Raw genomic sequence first — 25,645 nt, forward strand, 5'->3', positions numbered from 1 at the left:
AATTAATTTGGTGCATTTCAGGCAGCAGTGGGATGAGTAATGATGCTAAATTGTTATTTCATTACTTAAGCCACAGTCTACTGTCATAATCATTCAACATTAATAGTTAAAAAAAAATACTATTATGACATTTACACTGAAAATGATTTAAACAACATACTATTAACAGGGATAAAGCGAAACATTCAAGTAGTTTTAAGAGTAATTTCTGAATCTGAATAATCAAAAGTCTTAAGGACCTCCTATTTTTTAACCAATGGGTGTGGTTTACAGGATAAATATCTTCTCCTAGGATTCCTTCTTTCAGTTTTGCAATCATGGAACTCATGTTTTCTGTATTCTTTCTGTGTCTTAGTGCACTGGGACCTGTTACAACTATCAGACTGGATGAAAATGGGTACACTGACATCCTTATAGTCATCAGCCCTGCTGTGCCAGAGAATGAAGAACTTATCAATCAAATCAAGGTATTTATACATGTTCAAATACCTTTGAAATAGAAAGATTTCATTGTTTTTTATACATGGCGATATAACTTACAGTAATATACTGTTCTGATGTTGATGCTACATATCCATCCAAGAAAGAAATGGTATAGTATGTGGCTTTTATGAGATGTTAATTAGTTTATAGTACCATAATCTTAATTATTGGTTTTGACAAGTCTGGCTCATGTCTTCATACATAAGTATGAGTAACAGGTCAGCATAAATCAGTTAGAATAATGGAAAAGTTTCACAAATTATTTTACACTGGATGCCCTTCAAGACACAACTCTACCATTTTATCCAGGCTTGGGACTGGCATGGCATCCAGTAGTTTGAGTACCGGCTGAGAATCAAATCCCGGTTCTCCACATGGTCCTATATGTGCAGTTGTTTCTCAGGCATTATTTTGTCTATAATTCAGTTAAACATCCAGACATACATACAGGTAGTCAAGAAGAATGTCTATTACCGCTGTAATTTGACACCGTCCAAAATAAATCAATCACATTTTGTGTCATTCATAAAAATGACCACCAGGTGGTGCACATTTACATTTTTATTCGACGTAGTTTTCAAATATGAATTGAGCTTAAGTCATAAAAAAGTCTTATGTTGTATGAAAGAAATACTTATGATGGTAATCACATCAGAGTACGTTATCCAACGAACATGAAAAATCTGAAAATAGATATTGACATTTACTGTACAATAATGAGTTTAAATAAATGGTTAAATGTAGACAGACGATCAAGTTCACTAGCTAACAATTTTATTTGTACAAAGAATGAACTGTTATATAGCCTTTGTTTGTATTGGTTTATTGTTATTATTTAAAAAAAAATACATTTTAAGTCAACAAACTTTAAATATAGAAATAACTGGAAAAATAGACTTTCAGAATAGAATATTAGAATAACTCAAAAAATACACTCTAAAAAATCCTGGGTCTGTAAACACCCGGTTGGGTTATTTTGACCCAACAACTGGTTTATTCTTTATTCCCTGATTTCTCCAAAGCCTGCAAAATGTTTGAAATATAACTGTTATTGTGTCACAAAGTGTAGTTTTAAGAGTTGTTTATGTGAGAATGCATGTGTGTACAGCTCAAAACCTCCATCGGTTATTAAAGATAGCATCTATTTAAAAAATTGCCCCATGTCACATTTGGGGGTCTTGTGTTTTCGGCGTAGCATAAATACAGAGGCAAAATGACGGTTTTAATGTTCTTTTAATGAAAACTACAAACCAAAACTGAAACAAAACAATATAAACTTGAGCACACTGAAAACTTTACTATAAACACAATAACCATCCTAATAACAACTCTAACAATATCGACAAATGCTAGACAAAGACACTGAACTTAAACAGGGTATTTATACTAATTAACTAATGAGTCACCTTGGTCAGGTAAGTGCTTCCTTCGCCTGACCGAGGTGCAGTCTGGGACATGAAGTTTCAACTCAAAAAGCCACTACAACACAAAAAACACAAAAAGAGTCTGGGCGTTTGGCGCCCTCTAGGGGTTAACCTTTAAAGTACCTCCCCTCCTTTAAAAACATCTTCGCTATCGAGCTGAGGAGGAGGAAGAAGCGCGACGTCCTCACTGTCGAACGGAGGTGGAAAAGGGAACGTTCTCACAATCGATTGGTGGCAGGGGAGGAAGCGCGACTTCCTGGAAGTCGAGCGGAGGAAGAAGCGCAACGTCCTCGCTGACGAGTGGAGGTGGAAGAGAAAATGTCCTTACAGTCAATTGGTGGTGGAGAAGGAAGCGCGACGTCCTTGTCGTCAAGCGGAGGCGGAGGAAGAAGCATGACGTCCCCCACTGATGAGTGGCAGAGGCCGAGCGTGACGTCCTCACTGACGAGCGGCGGAGGCCGAAGCACGACATCCTCGCTGATGAGCGGCGGAGGCCGAAGCACAATGTCCTCGCTGACGAGCGGCGGAGGCCAAAGCGCGACAGCCTCGCTGATAAGCGGCGGAGGAAGAAGCACGAAGTCCTCGCTGTCAGATGCCGGAGCCAGAGGAAACATGACGTCTTCGATGTCGATCGCCGGAGGCGAGGCAAGTGCGAAGGTCAGAGCCCGCAGCATGGCTCTTGTGAAGCTCAGAGCCTTCTGCGTGGCTCTCGTGAAAATCAGAGCCTGCAACGTGGCTCTCATGAAAGTCAGAGCCCACAGCATGGCTCTCGTGAAGGTCAGAGCCCGTAGCGTGGCTCTCGTGAGGATTGAGTTGGACAAGTAGTCTTTGTAGCTGTTTCACCTGCTCCCGCAGGCTTCGTATACGCTTCTGATTCTACTCCACCCAAAACATGTAGATATTTTTGGTACCTTCCTCCTTCCTTTGCCGCTCAGCCTGGGGTTCTCCTTCCCCCTGATCACCGCCATACCTGACTCCCCTGGCCCCTACTTCATGGTCGGTGCAGGGAATTCTGTCACCCCGAGCTGCGTAGTTTTTAAACGGCGTTCGTTAAATAGTGAGCCGGCAGCCTTCCCAGCTCTGCTGCGCCCCTTGCTCATTTTGTTCTTTCTTTTTCCTGCGCTCTCTGCATAACTCCGTTCCTGTTGCTTCTGAGTGCTCTTCAAAGTTGCGCCAGATGACCAGCCGACCGTTTCTCCAGTCCGCTCGCTCTCGCACCATCGTCACTGCTTTCTCCCAAAAAACATCCAGGGGAGCATGTTTGGGGGTCCTGTGATTTCGGCGTAGCATAAATGCAGAGGCAAAATGACAGTTTTAATGTTATTTTAATGAAAACTACAAACCAAAACTGAAACAAAACAATAGAAACTTGAGCACACCAAAAACGTTACTATAAACACAATAACCATCCCAATAACATCCCTAACAATACCAGACAAATGCTAGACAAAGACACTGAACTTAAACAGGGTATTTATACTAATTAACTAATGAGTCACATTGGTTCAAGTGAGTGCTCCTATCACCTGACCGAGGTGCAGTCTGGGACATGAAGTTTCAACTCAAAAAGCCCTCTAGGGGTTGACACTTATATCCCACAATTTCACAAATTTGAGCTCCAGGCAATGCCCATGTACATGTCCCATGTATCCCACCCAACGCAACCTCACCTCGGAAAGAATTTAATTTTGGAAAGTGATATCTCTGTAATTGTTAAAACTGAGAAGGTATTTTATTTAGGGTTTTTCTTTGGTATAATACGGTTATAGTATAATATATTACGGCTGTGTGATGCATTCTGTACTCTGCGTTCCAGACTCTTTGGTGAAAGCTGTTAATGTTTATTTTTTGTCTTTTGTGTTAACTACACAAAGCAGTGTCTTCCCATCTGGGAGTTTCTCCAGCATACTTTATATCAGATTAATGGGCATGGGAATGTTTGAGGACAACAGTTTTTTCAAGCACATTTAATCAATGATATATAAAAAAGTTTGATTGTTCTTGTTCTTACATTTATTTTGAAGTAAATGAAATAATAATAGTTAAAATGGTAAAATTAATAGTTTAATGGTTTAAATTGTTGAAATACAGTGGTGTGAAAAACTATTTGCCCCCTTCCTGATTTCTTATTCTTTTGCATGTTTGTCACACCTAAATGTTTCTGCTCATCAAAAACCGTTAACTATTAGTCAAAGATAACATAATTGAACACAAAATGCAGTTTTTAAATGATGGTTTTTATTATTTAGGGAAAAAAAATCCAAACCTACATGGCCCTGTGTGAAAAAGTGATTGCCCCGCTTGTTAAAACTGTGGTTTATCACACCTGAGTTCAATTTCTGCAGTCACCCCCAGGCCTGATTACTGCCACACCTGTTTCAATCAAGAAATCACTTAAATAGGAGCTACCTGACACAGAGAAGTAGACCAAAAGCACCTCAAAAGCTAGACATCATGCCAAGATCCAAAGAAATTCAGGAACAAATGAGAACAAAAGTAATTGAGATCTATTAGTCTGGTAAAGGTTATAAAGCCATTTCTAAAGCTTTGGGACTCCAGCGAACCAGAGTGAGAGCCATTATCCACAAATGGCAAAAACATGGAACAGTGGTGAACCTTCCCAGGAGTGGCCGGCCAACCAAAATTACCCCAAGAGCGCAGAGACAACTCATCCGAGAGGCCACAAAAGACCCCAGAACAACATCTAAAGAACTGCAGGCCTCACTTGCCTCAATTAAGGTCAGTGTTCACGACTCCACCATAAGAAAGAGACTGGGCAAAAACGGCCTGCATGGCAGATTTCGAAGGCGCAAACCACTTTTAAGCAAAAAGACCATTAAGGCTCGTCTCAATTTTGCTAAAAAAACATCTCAATGATTGCCAAGACTTTTGGGAAAATACCTTGTGGACCGACGAGACAAAAGTTGAACTTTTTGGAAAGTGCGTGTCTCGTTACATCTGGCGTAAAAGTAACACAGCATTTCAGAAAAAGAACACCATACCAACAGTAAAATATGGTGGTGGTAGTGTGATGGTCTGGGGTTGTTTTGCTGCTTCAAAACCTGGAAGGCTTGCTGTGATAGATGGAACCATGAATTCTACTGTCTACCAAAAAATCCTGAAGGAGAATGTCCGGCCATCTGTTCGTCAACTCAAGCTGAAGCGATCTTGGGTGCTGCAGCAGGACAACGACACACCAGCAAATCCACCTCTGAATGGCTGAAGAAAAACAAAATGAAGACTTTGGAGTGGCCTAGTCAAAGTCCTGATCTGAATCCTATTGGGATGTTGTGGCATGACCTTAAAAAGGCGGTTCATGCTAGAAAACCCTCAAATAAAGCTAAATTACAACAATTCTGCGAAGATGAGTGGGCCACAATTCCTCCAGAGCGCTGTAAAAGACTCGTTGCAAGTTATCGCAAACGCTGATTGCAGTTATTGCTGCTAAGGGTGGCCCAACCAGTTATTAGGTTCAGGGGGCAATTACTTTTTCACACAATGGCCATGTAGGTTTGGATTTTTTTTCTCCCTAAATAATAAAAACCATCATTTAAAAACTGCATTTTGTGTTTACTTGTGTTATCTTTGACTAATAGTTAAATGTGTTTAATGATCAGAAACATTTTGTGTGACAAACATGCAAAAGAATAAGAAATCAGGAAGGGGGCAAATAGTTTTTCACACCACTGTAAATAGTTAAAATATTAAGTTGGGGAATGTTTGATGTCATGTGGGCATTATAAGATTTGTATTGAAAAGTTCCAAATAAAAAGTGGCAGCTGGCACGCCTAAAAATAGATGCAGGATTATTTTTATAGTCGAAATAAAAATGTTTTATTAATTGTGAGCTTTTGTTGTTTACTTACAATATTTGTTTATATAATTTAATTGATGTTTGGGCTCGGGGTGTTGAGCCAGCATTGTTATTCTCCCCTTTAATTTCCTACATAGTGTAATTGGTATATATCTAATCTTTGTGTAAATTTAAACTTTTTTGGATTCTAGGTTCAAAAATTGCCACTGTTACCATTTTTAATCGCTGTAATGGAAGTAATTGAGATTTTCCTTATCATAACATGCGTTGTATTGTTGTTGTTTTTTTTTTTTATCACTCTAAACACATTCATTTCCTTTGGTATTTTTATATAATGTTTTAATTTTAGAATTTATAAAAAATTATAAATAGACCAAATAAATTTATTTTATTTGTATTTTCCATTTGTAAAATAGCATAAAAAAAGTATGGGTTGTGTATCTAGCAATTAAAAACAATACGCATGTTATGATAAGGAAACGGTATAAAAACCGTAACAATGTTAAGTTTGGAATCCGCAAAAGCTCAGTGGATCGCACACAACGTAATAATCTTTGCATGATAAAATGACTCGTTGCATGAATTCACATGAAGCGCTTCAGTTTCAATTAATCATTCAACGCTGAACACCAACAGCAAAAACGCATGATAATAATAATCAGAATAATAATAATCATTATGCTTTTTGCTGTTTATGTCCAGCATTGAATAATTATTTGACCACGAATGACTGGAATGGCTGAAATAAAGCTTTTTATTTAACAAGTCGTACAACTGTATTCTGGATTACCTGCAGAGGAAGACTTGCAAGAAGTGAGTAGTACACACAGACAGTAAAAAGCTGATTACCAGGGCTCATACATCACCAGCTACCGGACACCCAGGCACTCTACAAACATACAGTCTACTTCAGGGACAATACTTGTGGCCTGGCATGAGGAGAGACATAAATTAATAAACTGACTCCTGCTCAGCATGTGCACAGGCCAAAACACCCACTTCTCTGCCAGCAGGCAAACTATTACCACTACCCATACCACAGGGACCTTGGTCACATATAGCCATTGACTTCCTCACAGACTGCTATATGTGCCAGAACACACAGTCATTCTGGTAAAAGAGCGCTTTTCCAAATCAAGTCGCTTAATCACACTACCCAAGCTCCCAACAGCCTTCCAAACAGCAGAGTTAATGTTCCAGCACATATTTAAAAAGAATCCTTTCGTGAAAAGTCCTTAAATAACAAAGGACTGCTGAGTGGCCTGTGTGGAGAGAAAAGGATGAATTCTTCTAATGTTCTAAAGAAGAAATTGACGTGAATGTGTAAAGTTAGCAATGTGAGGAGAAAAGGACAGCTGATTGTCCAGAGTTACCACAAGGTTGCGGGCAGTGACTGACTGTGTAATCTGAGAGTTATCCAAGGAAATAATAAGACTCTGATGTGGAATTTTGTTTTTTCTGAGATTAAATTCCAAATTATGACTACTGTAAATGAGATGCCCGCCAGACATTATGATGTGGAGTATAATCCAATACTGTCATATTTTACAGTGAGCCAGGAAGCAATAAATAGTGAGAAGAGAGAGTAAAGCAGAAAGAAGAGTGTATGGTTTATATGTTATATATTATATTTAATAGGGTCAGCTCACATCTACTGCCTGTCAAAGTTTTCCTCTTGAAATCACTTGCATTGGTGAAGAAACCTTGGAAGAGTGATGATTGTGCAACCCATGAAGTCCTTGCTGTTCTAAACACAAAGAGTTCCTTTAAATGCAGAACGAGCAAAAGAAACATTTTCAGACCCTGCCCCTGGCAAAACATAAGCATCCACAGATGCTTAAGATGGCTGGGCCTCACAGACAATCCCAAGAAATGTGCAGTTATGTGGGTGAAAATAAGGGTATCTGCATTTCCACTTTGAACAGAAACTATTGGTTATTTTCTACTTGCCATGAGATAAAGCTGCTTTACAAAATTGTTTTTGTGAAATCTGTATATGATGGACATGTTGTAATTGATGCTGTAAATGTACTTCCCATTTTTTAAGTACCTTATGTATTTTCACAGCTTAAGTGAACATTTTATATTTTATATGTATTTTAACTATAGTTTAAACATCTGTAGGCCTTCAAATTAGAAGTGAGTTGACTGGGGTGATCCATTACACACTGGAAATGAAGAAAGATAATGAAGTGAAATCAACACAAAAGAAAATGCCTCAAAATGGTGATAAAATACAATTGTGTGTGGATTGACACTTTTCTATTATTCTAACTGGTTTATGATGACTGTTTCTCATAACTGTTGAATGATTTGTTATTTTAAAGATGAATCCCAGAGGTACAAAAACCTGTGGTACGATAAAATGTATTAGCCAATTTCTTTATAAATCTGCATAACATGCACCTGAGGCTATTATCACATATTTAAAATAATGTTATTACACATTTTGTAATTTCATGCAACTACATGTCCATCAGTCATACCCTAAGGCATATTTTAAGTTTTGTAGCTTAATTTTTCTGCTTTACCACAGTTCTCACATTGCAATAACCCATATAATTATGTTAAGTATATACAGTAATGTGGTGTTTTCACAACATTCAATTTGCATAATCAAGTGATATTATTATTTCAGGTAAAAGATTTTCTGAGACTGGTTTCAGGTCCCCCAATGTATGAAACATACAAATATAATTAAAAGAGCAATGTATGACCATGGCCATGTACAGACATGGCCACTCATTTATTTATATAGATGAGGGCAGTGGGCATTTTAGTACATAACACTGGGTTGCCAGTTTTGTTATTTTAAATTCAAAATTCTAATTTAAATTCAAATTTTATTTGTCACATACACAGTCATACACAGTACGATATGCAGTGGAATGCTTAGGCAACTGCTCATGACCTAAAATAGAAGACTAAGAATAGTAATAGGAAATAAATATGAGAATTAAAATATAGGGTAAATAAAACTAGAAAAGAATAAAATAAAATATAAAAACTAAAGTTAAAAAATAAATAAATAACTGTACGACAAAAATACACAATATAGAAAATATTTGAAGAATGTATGACGAAATATAAAACAATAAGAGCAGCTGAACGGGTAGGTATATTTATGTAATTTTTGTATGGAATGGTGTTAGAATAAATAGTGATGAAAGAATGGTAATGTAATGTCCACTGTGCAATCCACATATTTAAAGTGTCTAGTGCCGTGCATAAAATGCTTAAAAAGTGATTTATTTAAAGTGACTTGTGACCACCAGGTGTAGTTGTGCAGTGGCCACTAGTGTAAACGAATGTCCAGAATGTCCAGTGTGTGTGTGTAAAGACCATATCTGTGTCAGTATTGTGTGGTGGTGTGATTGAGAGACTGTATCGCCTGTGGGAAGAAGCTCCTCCTCAGTCTCTCTGTGTTGGCCTTCAGGGAGCGTAATCGCTTTCCTGACCTCAACAGAGAGAACAGTCCATTGTTGGGATGGCTGAGGTCCTTCACAATCTTTCTGGCCTTGGTCCAGCACCGCCTGCTGTAGATTGAGTGCAGGTCAGGTAGCTCGGTGCGGATGATGCGCTCAGCTGATCGCACCACCCTCTGTAGAGCTCGTCTGTCCTGCATGGTGCTGTTCCCGAACCAGGTTGACATGTTTCCCGTCAGGATGCTCTCTATGGTGCAGGAGTAAAAGTTCCTGAGCACCTTGGAGGGCAGTCGGAAGTCTCTCAAACGTCTGAGGTGGTAGAGACGCTGCCGGGCCTTTTTTACCACGGTGTTGATGTGACAGGACCATGACAGGTCCTGCGTGATGTGAACAGCGAGGTATTTAAAGCTGTCCACTCTCTCCACTGGGCTCTCGTTGATGACGGGGGTCTGGTAGTTCCTCTCCTGCTCAGTGCTGAAGTCCACTATCAGCTCCTTTGTCTTACTGACGTTTAGAAGGAGGTTGTTCCTCTGGCACCAGTTCTCCAGATTCCTAATCTGGTCGATGATGGTGTCGTCAGCAAACTTAATGATGGTGGTGGAGCTGGTAGTGGCCCCATATCATATGTGTACAAAGAGTACAGCAGGAGGCTCAGAACACACCCCTGGGGGGCTCCAGTGCTGAGAGTGATGGAGGCTGAGACATGTCCGCCCATCCTTACTGCCTGTGGTCTGCCAGTTAGGAAGTTGGAGATCCACTGACACATAGATGAGCTGAGTCCCAGGTGCTCCAGCTTGGTGTGAGGGTGTAGGGAATTATGGTATTGAATGCTGAGCTGTATCGATGAAGAGCATTTTAACATAATTCCCCTCCGAGTGTCCAGGTGAGTGAGTGATGTGTGGAGTAGATGAGAGATGGCATCGTCTGTGGAACGATTTGGACGGTATGCAAACTGTAGTGGGTCCAGTGTGTCGGGTAGTGAAGAAATGATGAAGTCTCTGACCAGGCGTTCAAAGCATTTCATCACTACTGAGGTGAGGGCTACAGGGCGATAGTCATTGAGTGAAGCAGGATGTGGTTTCTTTGGGACAGGAACAATAATGGACTCTTTGAAGCGGTTGTTGATGTTTTATAGTCCGTAATTGTCCTTAATCCCTGCCACAGGCTCCTAGAGTCACTCTGTTGGAGTTGTGACTCTAGTTTTCTCCCGTAGCGCTGCTTCGCCTCTTTCACCGCCTTCCGGACGCTGTATGACGCAGCCTTGTATGGTTCCATGTCCCCTGACGCGAGTCCCATGTTGTAGGCAGCGGTGCGAGATTTCAGAGCGTCGCGGATGGTTTTATCCACCCACGGCTTCTAGTTGGGAAACGTTTTAATAGTCTTTTTCTCCACGGTATCGTCCGCTAGTTTCCCAATGAATCCCACAACCGCTTCCGTAAACACGCTGACGTCATCATCAGAGCTGTTTCAGAACATGTCCCAGTCTGCGTCATCGAGTGCGTCCTGTAACGCGGCCACCGATTGGTCCGTCCAGCGTGCGACCTCCCTCTGAACCGGAACTTCCTGTTTCAGCCTTTGTTTGTATTTTGGCATGAGGAAGATGGCAACGTGGTCAGATTTGCCCAATAGAGGGCGAGATTGTGCCTTGTAGCCATCCTTGACCGTAGTGTAGCAATGGTCCAGTGTCCTTTCGCCCCTGGTGGGGCAGGTGATGTGCTGATAAAAGTTTGGCGCTGCGCGTTTGAGGTTGGCACTATTAAAGTCCCCCGCCACAATAAGCGCAGCATCCCGGTGTTGTGATTGTTGTTGTGTGAGTGCCTCATGCAGCTCGCATAAGGCAGTGTCCGTGCCCCCTTGTGGTGGAATATAAACGGCGCTGATTATGACCGATGTAAACTCCCGAGGTAGATAAAAAGGACGACACATGATGGACAGTAGTTCCAGGTTTGGTGTGCAGGAGCGTGTGAGAGGAACAACACTTGCGCTGTTGCACCAGCTGCTGTTCACCATTAAACACACGCTGCCTCCCCTTGATTTCCCCGAGTCCCGTGTCCTGTCCATGCGGTGAACCGAGAAGAACTCGGCCGGCTGGATGGCGTGGTCCGGCACCGCTGGGTTCAGCCATGTCTCGGTGAAGCAGAGGAGATTGCAGTCCCGAATGTCTCTCTGGAACTTTACCCTGGCCCTGAGGTCATCGAGCTTGTTCTCCAGTGACTGGACGTTGGCGAGCAGGATGCTAGGCAGAGGTGTGCGGTGTGCACGGGCTCTCAGGCTGTTCCTGACGCAGGCTTGTTTTCCTCGAGGCCGCTGCTTCGCGTCGCGTCCTTTGTTCTCCCTCAGGATCTCACTCGGCCAGCTCGGATCCGGGGTTAAAAACTTCAAATTGTGAGTACATTGTATACCAATAGAAACAAGAGTGTCTCTATCATAACTAATGTACTCCATGGTGGTAATTTTGCCGATTTACAAACGCTGAAAACTAACTTAAAAAAACAAAAACAAAGAAAAGGTGGTCGGAGCAGTCGGAGCAGTTGTGACGGCAGCCGACCTCACCGGCGCCATCTTACCGTCTTTTACTTACCCTAACCTCGGACTGCTGCAGATATCTTTGCTCTAACGACCCATGTTTTACCCCATAGTGGCAATTCACAGACAGAAGACTGAAAAAAATTCTGGTTACTTTAACTTTTGACCACCTGTGTGCACGTACTGTAAAGTATTTTTTTATTTTGTGTGTGTGTGTGTGTGTGTGTGTGTGTGTGTGTGTTACAAAGATAGAGAATAAGTCATCCCACTGTGACTTTTTCTCCCTCTCACACACACACACACACACACACGGCAAGCTAGTAGGTGCATGTGTCAATGTTACTTGTGTGAGTGAGAGTCTCTATTCAGTAAACTTGTGTCTGTTTCTTATGGGGGAATTCGCTTTGATATACAAGTGTTTTGATATACAAGCATGCTTCCAGAACGAATTATGCTCACAATCCAAGATTTAACTGAACATACATTCACATAGCATATTAAACTGTACCCGACATGATTTTCTTGCAGGGTTTTTCTTCTTCCAAAATTCTACCTGATGAGACACAATGGGTATCTTCTGGCACAGTTTCAGACACTTATTCATACATTCCTTTCTCATCACACCAAAACTTATTCATACATTGCTTTTTCCTAACACCACCAGGTTACACATGAGAAAGTACCTTGCTGAGAAATAAACTCGCTTACCTTAGACCTGCTGCTAGAGTTTTAACAGCCAACATAATTTTATATTTTATCTGTAACATGAATATATGTGGTCATATCTATTTTATATGAATATAGGTGATGCTTTAACATGAATATATTTTATACACATGTATTTATGTATATTTACCAAAAATATGCTTACATTATCGTCTATCCAGGTACTGAAAGAGAGCTTTAATAAAAGAGCAAGCCCTATCTGTGGATGTATCAAATCTAAGGTCATTTAGAAAGAGAAAGTAATGAGATAAGGCTCATCTAGGCAGCAAGCAGTATAATTCATCAGTGTAGCCAATAAATAATTAACTGTGAATGCAGTGATTATTGGTTTCATGAATTAAATTGCATAATATGAATAGTTTCATGCATAAAAATAGGTACATTTGACACTTTGTCCATAGGAAATGCTCATCAGTGGATCAGAATATTTGTTTGAAGCTTTAGACCACAAGGTGTTCTTCAAGGAGGTAAAAATACTAGTACCACCAACCTGGAAAACAGGAAAGTATGAGGCAGCGAAAACAGAAACCTTCAGCAAGGTATTGTGTTTTCTGTTGTGTTTAAATATTATTGTATTGTAATCCGGTTGTGTGTTTTTTTTTTTTTTTTTTTTTTTTGACATGGCAATCATTTACAGTACTTATGATCATTTACTTAAAAATTGTATGTACTATTAAAACTGTATGTAGAAAATGTGTATTTTATTTTTAGGGCAGAATAAGAATTGACAACCCACATCCTGTACTTGGTGATGAACCCTACACTTATCAAACCGGGGGTTGTGGAAATGAAGCTGAATTCATTCATTTTACACCAAACTTCTTGTTAAACAACAGTTTTATTAAACCATATGGACCTAGAGGTAATAGCTAACCTGTGATGAACACACATCATAACAGCTTAGTAACAACTATTATTATTATTATTATTATTATTATTTTTTTTTTTTCTTTCAGGAAAGGTTTTTCTGCATGAATGGACTCACCTCAGATGGGGGGTATTTGATGAATATAATATGAAACAACGCTTTTACTGGTCTGCTGGTCGGATTAAACATATAAGGTTTTATTATCAGTTTCCTATAACTAACATAAATGTATACATTTAAAATGCACAGTTAACCAATTGCTGTCAGTAAAAAGTTTTTTTTCTTTCTTTCAGCTGTACAGATAAGATTTCTGGCCAGTGGTATGAAATTGTTAATCAAGATATTCACCCTTGCCAGACTGGTGAAGATGGCCTACCCACATCTAGCTGTCATTTCTTTCCAGATGCAGTGCAAAATACAAATACCTCTATAATGTACAATCAAAATATAAATTCTGTGAGTATAACCATTGTTTAGCTAGTTTTTAATAAATTATTAAAAGATTATGAAATAGTTATGAAAGCGAAAACAAGCACAAAAAAAATCAGTATGCCGTCATAAATTTGAAATGAGTGACTTCTAAAAAAAACGTTTTGCAGACAACAACTTTTTGTCAAGAAGAGGAACACAACATTGAAGCACCCAATGAGCAGAATAAAAAGTGTGGAAAAGCAATACGAACTGTAATCTTTCAGGACTCAGTAGATAAAGATGCCCTTCACAATCTAAAGCCTCTTCAATCTGCACCACCAGCACCAACATTTAAAGTGATACAGAGAGGATCTCGGGTTGTCTGTCTGGTCCTTGATGTCTCAGGGAGCATGCAAGTATGTATTTTTTTTTCGTGAAACTGCTTTGAGACTATGACTATTGTTATATATATATATATATATATATATATATATATATATATATGTTAGTAAATATTCATTATTTTATTTATTCCACTTCAACAACTACTTTATTCTTATAATGGTAAATATAGAGTTTACCTTTAAAAAAAGTAAAAATAAATTCAGACGAATAAGTGTTTCCGTTAGTGTTTGTGCACGCATGTGTGTGTGTAAAGCTGAAGTAATACAAGAGGAGAAATTACTCCATTCATTCCATTCTTCATTTTTATGACTTTCACACACACACCATTTTTTATGACACTCGAGCGCACGCGCACAAACAGAGAGAAAATGGATCTTTAACCTCTCTAATCAGACTTGCTTTTGCTTAATGCGCGCGCACACATACTGTAATAATAGCACGCGTGAAGGGACGACTTTCACACACATACAAACAGAAAATAAAAGATGCTTTACGGGCACACACGTGGCCACAGCGTTATAGTAAACAGTATAAGCACGCACGGATGTTGACTATAGGAGTAAGAGACGCGCACTAAGACAGAGTAGGGGAGACGATTACCCACAATTCCGCAGCGCAAGAGAAGGAAGAACAATTGGCTCAGTTGTGATCACATGACGCTCGGTGTCAAAACAAGAATCTCACGCATGCTACATGATACTGCATGATTCTTGGTACTCGTAAATTTATTCCAAAATTTTGCACATTGTCTGGAACACACGTAAACTGGGTTACTCACAATCCAAGGTTCCACTATACTTGCATGTTAAATTAGTAACAGTATGAGAACTATTTAGCAGTAAAATAAGAAAAAAATCATGTAGTTGCATGTGATTGGTTAAAAATGGCTATTGTATTATTGTGTGTGTGTGTGTGTGTGTGTGTGTGTGTGTGTGTGTGTGTGTGTTTAAAGGGTGCAAGAATAAAAGGACAACATCGAGCTGGTACACTTTTCTTGCGCGAGATCATAGATGAAGAACAGTTTGTGGCTCTTGTGACTTTTAGTACTGAAGCTCAAATACTAAGTCCTTTGACTTTAATAAATGGACAGGCTTCAAGAGATAGTCTAGTTAACAAGTTGCCAAATACTGCAGGTGGAAGTACATATATCTGTAAGGGACTCAGAAAAGGCTTTGAGGTGAGACAAAGATGTAAAAACTCCTGTAACTTTAATACAATATAATAATTATAATAATAAAATTTTAATTTACTGATCTAGACATCTACATATTTTTTATGCCTTTGATCTTTGACATATGACAATGTCTTTACATTTCAGGCTCTGAAAAGTGATGATGGTAAAACAATAGGAGATGAAATAATTTTTCTGACGGACGGGGAAGCAACTGATAATGTTCAGGATTGTTTACAGGAAGCTGTTCAAAGTGGTGCAATCATTCACACTATAGCATTTGGCCCAAGTGCAGACAATGTACTGAAAACCATGGCAGATCAAACAGGTAAGATTTAAAGCTCAGCAATGATCCCAGTGCTCAGTAAAAAACAATTAACATTGATTAACACTGTACAATTTTTAAATTATTGCATTCTATAACACTGAATTTTCATAACTGTTTAAATAGGTGGAATCTTTAGAATCGCCAATGACTCTATACTTTCCAACCAGCTTGTGGATGCCTTTTCCTCATTTACAGTGTTTGATGGAAATCCCAACACACAGCCCTTACAGGTTAGTGATTACATATACACTGTGAGATATATCAATAATACGCTATACATAAGATGTTGTATTATTTTCCAAACAGCTTGAAAGCACTGGAAAGCTTGTTACAGATTGGTTTAATGGAACAGTTCCCATTGACCGGACTGCAGGAAAACACACCACTTTTACATTAATTTATGAAAAAAGTGCACCTACTGTGTACATCAAGTCACCAAGTGGTTTGGCTTATGACCAGAGAAACACAACGGACACTGCTAACACAATCACCTTAACTGTTCCAGGAACTGCAGAGGTAAACCTTTTTCCGTGGACCAATGATTGACTTTTTTTTTTTTAAGATATAAACTATATTTTAAAATCTTGACAATTCTGTATTTCTTCATTTATTTATTTTTTATAAATTTTCCACTGCAGCCAGGGGATTGGAAATACAGCTTCTTCAACAATGAAACAGCTGCTCAGCAGATGAGTTTAACAGTAATAAGTCGAGCAGCTCGTGAAGATGTTCCCCCAGTCACAGTTACAGTTAAAATGACCCAGCAAAGGCGTGATGGCTCCAAACCCATGGTGGTGTTGGCTGAGGTCAGTCAGAATTACAATCCTGTGTTAGGGGCCAGAGTTTGGACGACCATGGAGTCAGATACAGGGCACTCAGAAAAACTGGAGCTCTTTGATAATGGAGCAGGTACAACTTTTAAAATGCCAACTTGCATAAACTCATAAAAGGTAAAAGTTTAAAACTTTACACACTACATATGGGATAACTTTTTCAGGAGCTGATGCTTTCAAAGACGATGGAGTCTATACCAAATATTCTACAAAATTAAAAAAGGGAAAATACAGTCTAAAAGTGCGAGTGGAAAATCAAGATGGACAAGTCCTGTATTCAGTACACAGACACAGTGGTTCTCTGTATGTCCCTGGATATGTTGTTAATGGTAATTATGATTTAACCATTAGGCAAAATACAATATCTCACATTCACTTATTGATTGTCTCACTTGCTCACTCATTGAATCAAGTTGTTAATCACACATTGACTCACTAAACCTTTTAAGTGTAGCAGACTGAAACCTCTTAAAGGAGGAACTATTGGCATTTCTGACTAGTATATAGAGTGGAATGGGTTATTTGTTAAGGACAAAGGGGTACAGGGTGGGACTGGGGTCATAAATGTCTTGCAGCACTTTGCATCATGGGGATGGAAATTAGGAAGCAAATAAGTGACCATATGTTGATTAATAAAATGATGAATGTGTAAATGTTACAGTTTATTATACAGTGGAACCTCGGATTAAAATTATCCTTGTTTTCTGGCAATAAAAGTGTTAGAGAGATGCAGACGGGTTGGAACCCAAAATAGGCAACATAACCAGAGGACGATTTTATAAACTGTATAAAAAGTCTAAATTAAACACAAGTAATAGACATTATGGTAGAAATTAAGGGATTGCCAATTGTTATTTAAAACATCCTGGCGGATTATACACAGGAAACTCAATGCCAGGTTATCATTGCAGAGCAGACTGCAACAGACAAATAGAAAAGAAGGTGAGTCACACTAATGTTTATGGCTAGCCATCAGAGGCAAAAATGTGAAGACCTCATTTGACTCACTTTAGCTGGCGGAAGAGCCTTTGATGGAAAGCCTGAAGGCCAACACGCAGTAAGAGCAGCAGGCTTTTCTAGCGCTAGCCAAAATGAGTTCAGAGCAGGTTCATCAGACAAAGTCAGAGCAAGATCAAAGCAGGTTAGTTATCCGAAGCATTCACAGACGCAGACAGGCCAGGCTTAATTTCAGTAGCATACAGATAGAAAGCATGCAGGTTATCTTTAAATCCAATAGCAACAATAGAATTTGCAGAACACCAAGGCAGATCGGTTCAGGTTCTAAGGTATACAAACACAAGTTGGATCCACCCTCACTGAATATCCCAGCAAAGGCAGGAGAAACAGTTTCCAGCACATTGCATTTGCTAGCAGCTAATTCAAAGTCAAAGAGGGTGGCATAAAGGGTTGGTGTACCACAAAAGGTAGCTTCAGTATTGAAGAAACAGGCGAAATCAAAACTGGTCATGCTTTCAAAGTCAGGGATGGGGGCACAGAAAAAAAATCAGTAAACCAATTTTTACCATCCCAGAGAGCACACATGCTCCACAGTTCCCTTTTATAGTGGAGCCCAGACAAAATGGCTGACACAGGAAGTGCCCCAAAACAGACAGCAGCTGACCAAGAAGAGCAAAATATGATATAGCAAGGCATAGTTGACTTCCAGCTGTCAGACTTTGTAAGTTTCTCTTCTCTTTTGGAGAAATAATTGCCATCAACATCCTCTTTACAGGTAAAGTGGTATTAAACCCTCCTAAGCCCCCAGTAAATGTGCAGAGAGAGAACATTGGCAGATTCACCAGAACACTAACTGGGGAGAGTTTTGTGGTGGAAGCTGAGGAACCTTCAAACTTCCCTCCAAGTAAGATCACAGATCTGATTGCAAAAATCCAAAAGGACACTGTGTTTCTTAACTGGACGGCCCCTGGTGAGGATTATGATCAGGGAACAGGTGAGTTTTGTGTAGGTTTACACTGTTGGAACATTAAATGTTGGACATGTTTGACACTATAATAATGATACAGTTAAAGATATTTTCTTCTAATACAATAATGATAGTACATATGAACTGGTGTTCCCTCACAAGCCTCTTTATTGTTTCTGTTTAGGTAAAAAAATAATAATAATTCTTAAAAGCTAAATAAGGTTAAATCCAAAATCCCTCTCCCACCCCTGATCAAGTGCTGTATGTGGTGTGTGAAAGTAGTAAAAGTAGTAATTATATACCCTACATAGCACACTAGATTTACATTTTATGCCATTTGGGATTTACCCCAGAACATTTAGTTAGCTAATAATTAGAAAGCTTTAAATGTCAGTATTAGTTATCATTACCTGAATAACATTTAATGACGCGTCAAGCATCAGCATCAGTGCATTGCATATCATCATCTTATTTGAGGTACTGAATGAGCTGACGCTATCAATAGCAAATTCTACTAAACCCAGAGTAATTGTATATTTGTAAACTGTCTAAGGGCAAAATTATGGTGGCCGAGAAGTGCAAAACAAAATAAAACCGAAAACAAAATAAAAAATTCCAAATTAGAATAACAAAACCGAAAACAACGTTCTCACTTTATTTCTTTCTGAAGCCACCTACTGTACTAAAAACGGTCTGAGTTGATTCCACAGTTTGTTGGCTCTCAGATGCCCAAATAAGCTGGCACACAAAGTGAAATATAGTGAGCATCCGTAGTATATGAATATTTTCCCAAGAAAACTACTAGAATATGTTTAGCCAAAGAAGTCTACGTGCTGTGATAAATGCAATTTAATGGTATCCGCCCAAACAAAATTATTTTAAATAATAACTATTTGGAAATGGGATTTTATATAATGTGATTTTATTTTAATTTACTTCTTATTTTGTAGAGGAATTTTCCAGCATGATAAATACAATCACCAATATTCTGGTTTCTTTTTTCTTTTAAGCTCAGTCCTATGAAATCAGATGGAGTAAAGATTTCAAGATGCTTCAATACAACTTCAACAGCAGTAATTTAGTCAACACTTCAGGACTTCTGCCCCAAGAATCAGGTTCAGCTGAACAACACTCTTTCCAGCCTAATGTTACAATTGAAAATGCCACTACACTTTTCTTTGCTATTCAATCAATAGACCAACAGTTAGCAAAATCTGAGGTATCAAACATTGCTCAAGCAACAAAGTACGTCCCAAATCCAGCCCTATCATCATCCAATAACCTAACTGCTATGATTGTACCAATCTGTGTTGTAACCTTTTTGGCATCTGTGATAGCGGTATAGTGATCATATGAGCACTGAAATGAAAGTAAAATGTATATTAAGGATCTGTCATTTTCCTGTTCCGTGCTTTATGTTGCTTAACTGATTAGATCTTGAGTAACTAATTTTACACAAATGTATTGTATAATTATGAAAACTGTAAATCAAATCAAGCAATCTAAAAAAGTCTAAAACTATAAATAAAAAAAAAAAAACTATTATAAAAAACAAAAAAGCAACTGTTAATGTTTTATGCTTTAATACAATGAAAAAATATATGGTAAACTAATAGTAGTTGTATGTTTGTTGGTTTGTTGTTGTTGTCATTTTGTTTGTTTTTTCGCAATTCCTATCCAAATAAAATTTTTTGAATGACAAAATATTGAGTTTGCATAAGAGTTAGATAAGAGTTTGGATTTGGTTTGGATAAGAGATTAAAAAGAGCCTATGTTCACATTACATGCCATATTTTTGGTCAGATCAAACTTGCATGTTATGACGGTTCACATTTGTACAAGTGTCTTTTATTAGATTTTAATGTGGGCATGTCTGTCATCTGAATTAGCACATTCATATATCTTTGCTTGCATCATTCGTGTTAAACCTCTTGGGTCTGAGAGTTTTCTGAAGATCTGTGGACTGTGGAGCAGACAGAGACCTCTTATGTGCACTTCAGTAATGTACCATCTCTGATCCATCTAAATGCTTCTCTGAAAAATGCATCTAAAAAGCTTTGAGCTGGTGTAGAAAGTGTTCCTGTACACATGGTACCCATATCCCAGATCGGGATGATTTACCAGTAGCATAACTTTAATAAGAGCCATATAAAAGTCATTGTGCAGAAGGAAAGTTATTTTTTCCTGTGCACAGCAAAATCCACTTTGTATCTGTTACTACAGTCTATAAGGAGAAAAAAAAAAACAATTTCTATTCACACTTTGTTGGTTTTGCCCTCATGTACTGGGAAAGTCCTGTCTTTGCCTTGCTTGTTAGCATCTTCTCATGAAGGGTCATTTGAGCATAGTACAAGGCTTTGCATACATGCTGGATTTCAGTGAGGTCATTTTCACAATCTTTATCATGATCACTCGTGTAAATTCTATGAAATTGTTCTGTACCTGTCTCTGTTTCCTGAAGTTGATGCAAAGGCTTGGGAAAAATCGTGCTTTGTCTTCAGTAGTCCAGTATTTGGCCCGGCTTCTCCACTGCCATGTAAACCCTATAAATTTGTAGGAACTCCTCTACAGTAACATTTGTCCATTTGCATTTCCTCTGTGCACAATAAGGTTGGCCTTTAGGCAGGCAGTCCATTGAACTTAGCTGCACTCCTGGGCCCATATTCACAAAGCTTCTTAAGCCTAAAATTTAGGACTAAATCTTGTTAAGGATAAAAATGATTCATGAAACATATTAGCCTTAAAAACAGCTCCTAAGGTCAAAAACAATAAGAGTGTAGAGGAGGACTTTTAAGAGGCTTAAGAGTTTCTATAGCAGAGGACAAAATGGCAAAAAAAAGAAATATTCTCTGAACACTAAACGTACAGCTAACAGTAAGCCCTGCTCTTCTGTCCAATTTGGTTTTCTTGTTGTTTTACTTCCTTATATCTCTCTTGGATTGTTGGTTACATACAATCCAAAAGTGCAACTTAAATAGACTGTCCTACAATCATGTAAACTGATAAAAGCTGAGCCATTTTGCTCCCATCAATCTGAAATGGATTACAAGTAATAAAATCAGAATAGTAAATAAATGTAAGAACTTATAGTAACTATTGTGTAGTAATTGGTCGCTTCAAAAGTAGACACATTTTCAACATTTGGCTGTTTCAATTATCTTTAAGATATTTAGCCTATAACAGAACCTTTGCATAAAGAATCCTGTAGTCATAATTATACAACTTCTTTATATACAAACATTATAATTTCACTGTCTATTCTATTATCATATATTCTTTTTTTACAAAGAGTGCATTTTAAGACCTTTACAGCGATCAGAGGTTATTTTTTTATCAGCCAATCACACCAAGATGCTGCATCATCCCTAGCAACAGGGTCAACCACACCTCCTCACTAAGGCTACGTTTACACTGCAGGTCTCGATGCCCAATTCTGATTTGTTGCCTATATCTGATTTTTTTGACCGTCTGTTTACACAGTCTTTCAACTATGACTCATATCCGATATACATGTTTACACTTGCCATGCCATCTGAAACATCATGCATACTTAAAGGGAGGTTCTTGCGCTACACACTAGCCAAGATAGACGAAGGTGAAGTATGCATGGCGCTCTGCGATATATGCAAAGTTCGTGAAATGTCACTATAGTTTTAAAACGGAGGAGGAGAAAAAAATGGCATAATTGCAGCTTGCGCATATGCTTCATTTAGGGCTTTCTGTTATTGAGTTATTTGCCTGTCCCTTAATCCTTTTTGTTTTCTGCTTAAGCATATTCTTAACGCAAAGAATCCAGGCAACAGATCTTTTTAACTTATACCAGTCAGAGTGATAGTTAATCAATTTACTCACGGCATCTCTGCTCTCTGTAGTCTTTACGAGATTCACTGAGGCTGAGTGTTTAATCTCAATGTCATCCTATTTCGTCGACAGATTGTGAATGTTCTCAGGCCATTTACTCTCTGGTTTTTTTAAGAAAGGAGGGACCATGGATCCAATTGTTGTTTTTCATGACTTTTTCACAGGAAACTCCTCTGGAAGCAGCGTCAGCTGGGTTTTTTGAAGTGTTGACATACCTCCACTGCTGTGGCTTGGTTGACTCTCGTATGATGGAAATTCTGTTAGCGACAAAGGTTTTAAAGCGAAGTTTTTCATTTACAATGTATCTCAAGACAGTTGTACTGTCAGTCCAAAACACAGAGTCCAGCAGTTCTATTTCCAGTTGACCTTTCAACATTTTGTCGTTGTTTACAGCAACCACTGCCGCTGTCAATTCCATTCGGGGGATAGTAGTTTGTTTCAAGGGCGCTACGCGAGAATTCCCCATCATAAATGCACAGTGTGTGAGTCCATCAGCATTTACTAACCTAATATATGAGACAAGTCCATATCCCATTTCACTTGCATCTGAGAAGTGGTGAAGTTGTGCTGTAGTTGTAACTCCAAAGTCAACTGGTTTTACGCATCTTGCTACACTAAACTCAATTGATGCAACTCTTGTAGCCAGGCCCTCCATCTTTTTATAAATTGTTCGGGAATGTCATCGTCCCAAGCGAGTCTCTCTTTACACAACTGCTGCATTAAGATCTTAGCTGGCAGTATGACTGGTGCAAGGAAGCCTAAGTCATAAATTGAACTAGTGACTGACAAGATTCCTCTTCTAGTCACAGGCCACTATTATAAACTAATCTTAAACTTGAGCGTGTCTGAATTAATACACCACAGCACCCCTAGAGCTCTCTCAACAGGGAGTGCGTCTTTACTCAAATCTAAGTCCCTCATGTCTTTGATTCTTTCACTCTCAGGGATGGAAGTTAGTAATGTACGACTATTACTTGCCCACTTGGTGAGGTGAAACCCTCCACTTGCGCACAGTTTGGTGAGATTACTATATAACGCAACTGCTTGATTGTGACTAGAAACAGACTTCAAGCAGTCGTCTACATAAAAGTTTTTAAGTACTGTGTTGACTGCCTCAGCAGATGCATTGCTGCGGTTTTCTTCTGTTGTTTTCCCAAGGGCGAAGTTAGCTACACTTGGAGATGATTTTGCACCAAACAAATGAACGACCATTTTATACTCGACCAAGTCCTGACTCACGTCTCCATTCGGCCCCCATAGGAAACGCAACAAGTCTGTGTCCTTTTCCGGAACTCTAACCTGATAGTACATGGCTTCCACATCTGCCATCATGGCAACTTCCTCTTGTCCAAAGCGTGTGAGCACCCCAATGAGTAAGTTTGTCAGGTCAGGTCCCTGCAGAAGCTCGCTATTTAATGATATTCCCTGATAGCTGGCAGCACAGTCAAAGACTACCCTTAGCTTTTTCTTTTGAGGATGGTATACACCATGGTGAGGTATATACCACACTTGCCCGTCTTGTCGACTTAGGTGAGGTGTGGGGACCTTGACTGCATGACCCTTTTCAAACATGTCGTTCATGAAGTTTGAATACTCTTCGTGAAAGGAGCGGTTATTCTTAAACTTCCGTTTGAGGTTCAGTGCGCGCTGCATGGCTGCGCTTCGGTTGTTGGGCATTTGAATAGCTGCTTTGTTAAATGGTAGGCCAATGTAGAAGTGATTGTCAGTGAACTGCAGGGAGTTAGTTACATAGTCTAAAAACTGATAGTCCTCTTGTGACGACTCAGCTTTGTCATCACAGTTCCGTTCAGGAAAATCGTGGTTGTACTGTTGTATCAGCATTTGTTCTACACTTTCGATGGAATCTCTGTTGACTGCAACGCTCACTTGCTCATTGTCACACGTGCCTTCCTCGACCGACTCTCGAAGAGGTCCATTTATGGTCCATCCAAGAGCGGTCTTTACTGCATATGGCCCATTGTGCCTGCTGTTAATTACTTCGCTTCGTTCTAGGAGCCTATGCTCTTTGTTACCTATAAGAATTTCAACTCTAGCATTAATCTGAGGCAATTTTACTTCGCTGAGGTATGGCCACTTATCACTGAGACTGGGATACTCTTTTGTGTGAACACTTTGGGGAGTTCAACAAAGGTGTTTTCTTCCAGACCACTAACATCTAAGTCAGTAAGCACGTAACTTTCTACTTGTTTCCTCGCGTTTATGGTGCTTAACATGATGTAAATTTTTTTACCTTGTACGTTTAATCGCCTTGCTAATGACTCTGTACAAAAGGTAGCAGAGCTGCCTGGGTCCATAAAGGCATATACTTCTACTGTCTTGTTACCTTTCTTGGACTTTATTTTAATAGGTACTATGGAGAGAATACAGTCATCTCCAGCCCCAGTACACGCGTTCGTTTCATGACTCACTGTAACAAGCAGTGTTTTAACTGGTTCAGTTTCGTCAGCCTTTACGATCGCTTGAGCTGTGTCTTGTGCTGCAATGTGTAGCATGCGAGGATGTTTCTTTGAGCACAACTGACATATAATTTTCTTTGTGCAGTCTTTGCTTAAGTGTCCTTTTACTAAACAACCAAAGCAGAATCCTTTCTTTTTTAAAAAGTCCAATTTGTCCTTATATGTCTTATCTTTAAACTGGTGGCATTCATCTAGGGTATGGTCTTTCGCACAGAATGCACAGGGTTTAGTGAAGGCACTGATAACTGATGCACCGCTACTCTTTGCTGATGCACCACTACTCTTTACTGTAATCGGGTCTGTATCATTTTTACCAACCTGTTTCACGCCGGTTGCAAAGCTGCTACCTCTTTTTCCTTCCATTTTTTTGCTTTTTTTTTTTGCATTTTTTGCAGTGTTTTTTATCACTAGTTGAAACGTTCAGGTCGCCGAAAAGTGGGTTGGATATTGCTGTTGCTTCTTGCTCTGCGAACACCATCAGCTGCATAAACTTGGCTCTTGTTTGAGTGCGCCTTTCATGCTTGTATGCGTGGTTCTTCCATCGTTCACGCAGTTTGTAGGGCAGTTTTGAGACGATGGTTCTCAAGTTGGTGGCATTATCTAGCTCATCCATGTAGTCAATGCTTGACATAGTATTGTGACAGTTTACCAGGAACAGGGAGAATGTGGTCAGCAACTTCCCATCCTCTGACTTTATTTCCGGCCAGTTGAGTGCCTTTTGCATCAGCGTTGTAGCGATTATTTGTCTATTTCCAAACTTGTCATGTATCATTCTTATAGCTTCTGCGTAACCGCGATGTTCCGGCATGAGCAGGCAGCTTTTCACAAGGTCCCTAGGCTAACCTCTAGTATACTGCTCAAGAAAGAACAGCCTATCCAGATTGCTATCAGTTTTGGTTTCGATGACATGTTTAAAGGCTCTTACAAAGGACGTGAACTCAAGAGGGTCACCATCGAATGGAGAAACGT

General features: G+C 39.2%; 1 protein-coding gene and 1 pseudogene across 1 annotated transcript; one reads left to right on the top strand and one right to left on the bottom strand.

Moving 5' to 3' along the window:
- The first annotated feature begins 326 nt into the window (after window positions 1-326).
- Window positions 327-19,683, top strand: LOC128533415 (calcium-activated chloride channel regulator 1-like). Its single transcript, XM_053507674.1, has 14 exons — window positions 327-467; window positions 12,800-12,937; window positions 13,110-13,260; window positions 13,355-13,460; window positions 13,560-13,722; window positions 13,866-14,093; window positions 15,035-15,259; window positions 15,401-15,581; window positions 15,705-15,811; window positions 15,888-16,097; window positions 16,220-16,490; window positions 16,579-16,743; window positions 18,147-18,365; window positions 19,349-19,683. The coding sequence occupies exons 1-14, from the start codon at window positions 327-329 to the stop codon at window positions 19,681-19,683; spliced, it is 2,640 nt and encodes an 879-aa protein (XP_053363649.1).
- A 2,688-nt stretch (window positions 19,684-22,371) lies between these two features.
- LOC128532822 (uncharacterized) lies at window positions 22,372-25,289 on the bottom strand (annotated as a pseudogene).
- Between the last annotated feature and the right edge of the window lie 356 nt (window positions 25,290-25,645).

The sequence above is a fragment of the Clarias gariepinus genome, chromosome 11 (genome assembly GCF_024256425.1).
Source record: "Clarias gariepinus isolate MV-2021 ecotype Netherlands chromosome 11, CGAR_prim_01v2, whole genome shotgun sequence".
Classification (NCBI taxonomy): Eukaryota; Metazoa; Chordata; class Actinopteri; order Siluriformes; family Clariidae; genus Clarias; species Clarias gariepinus.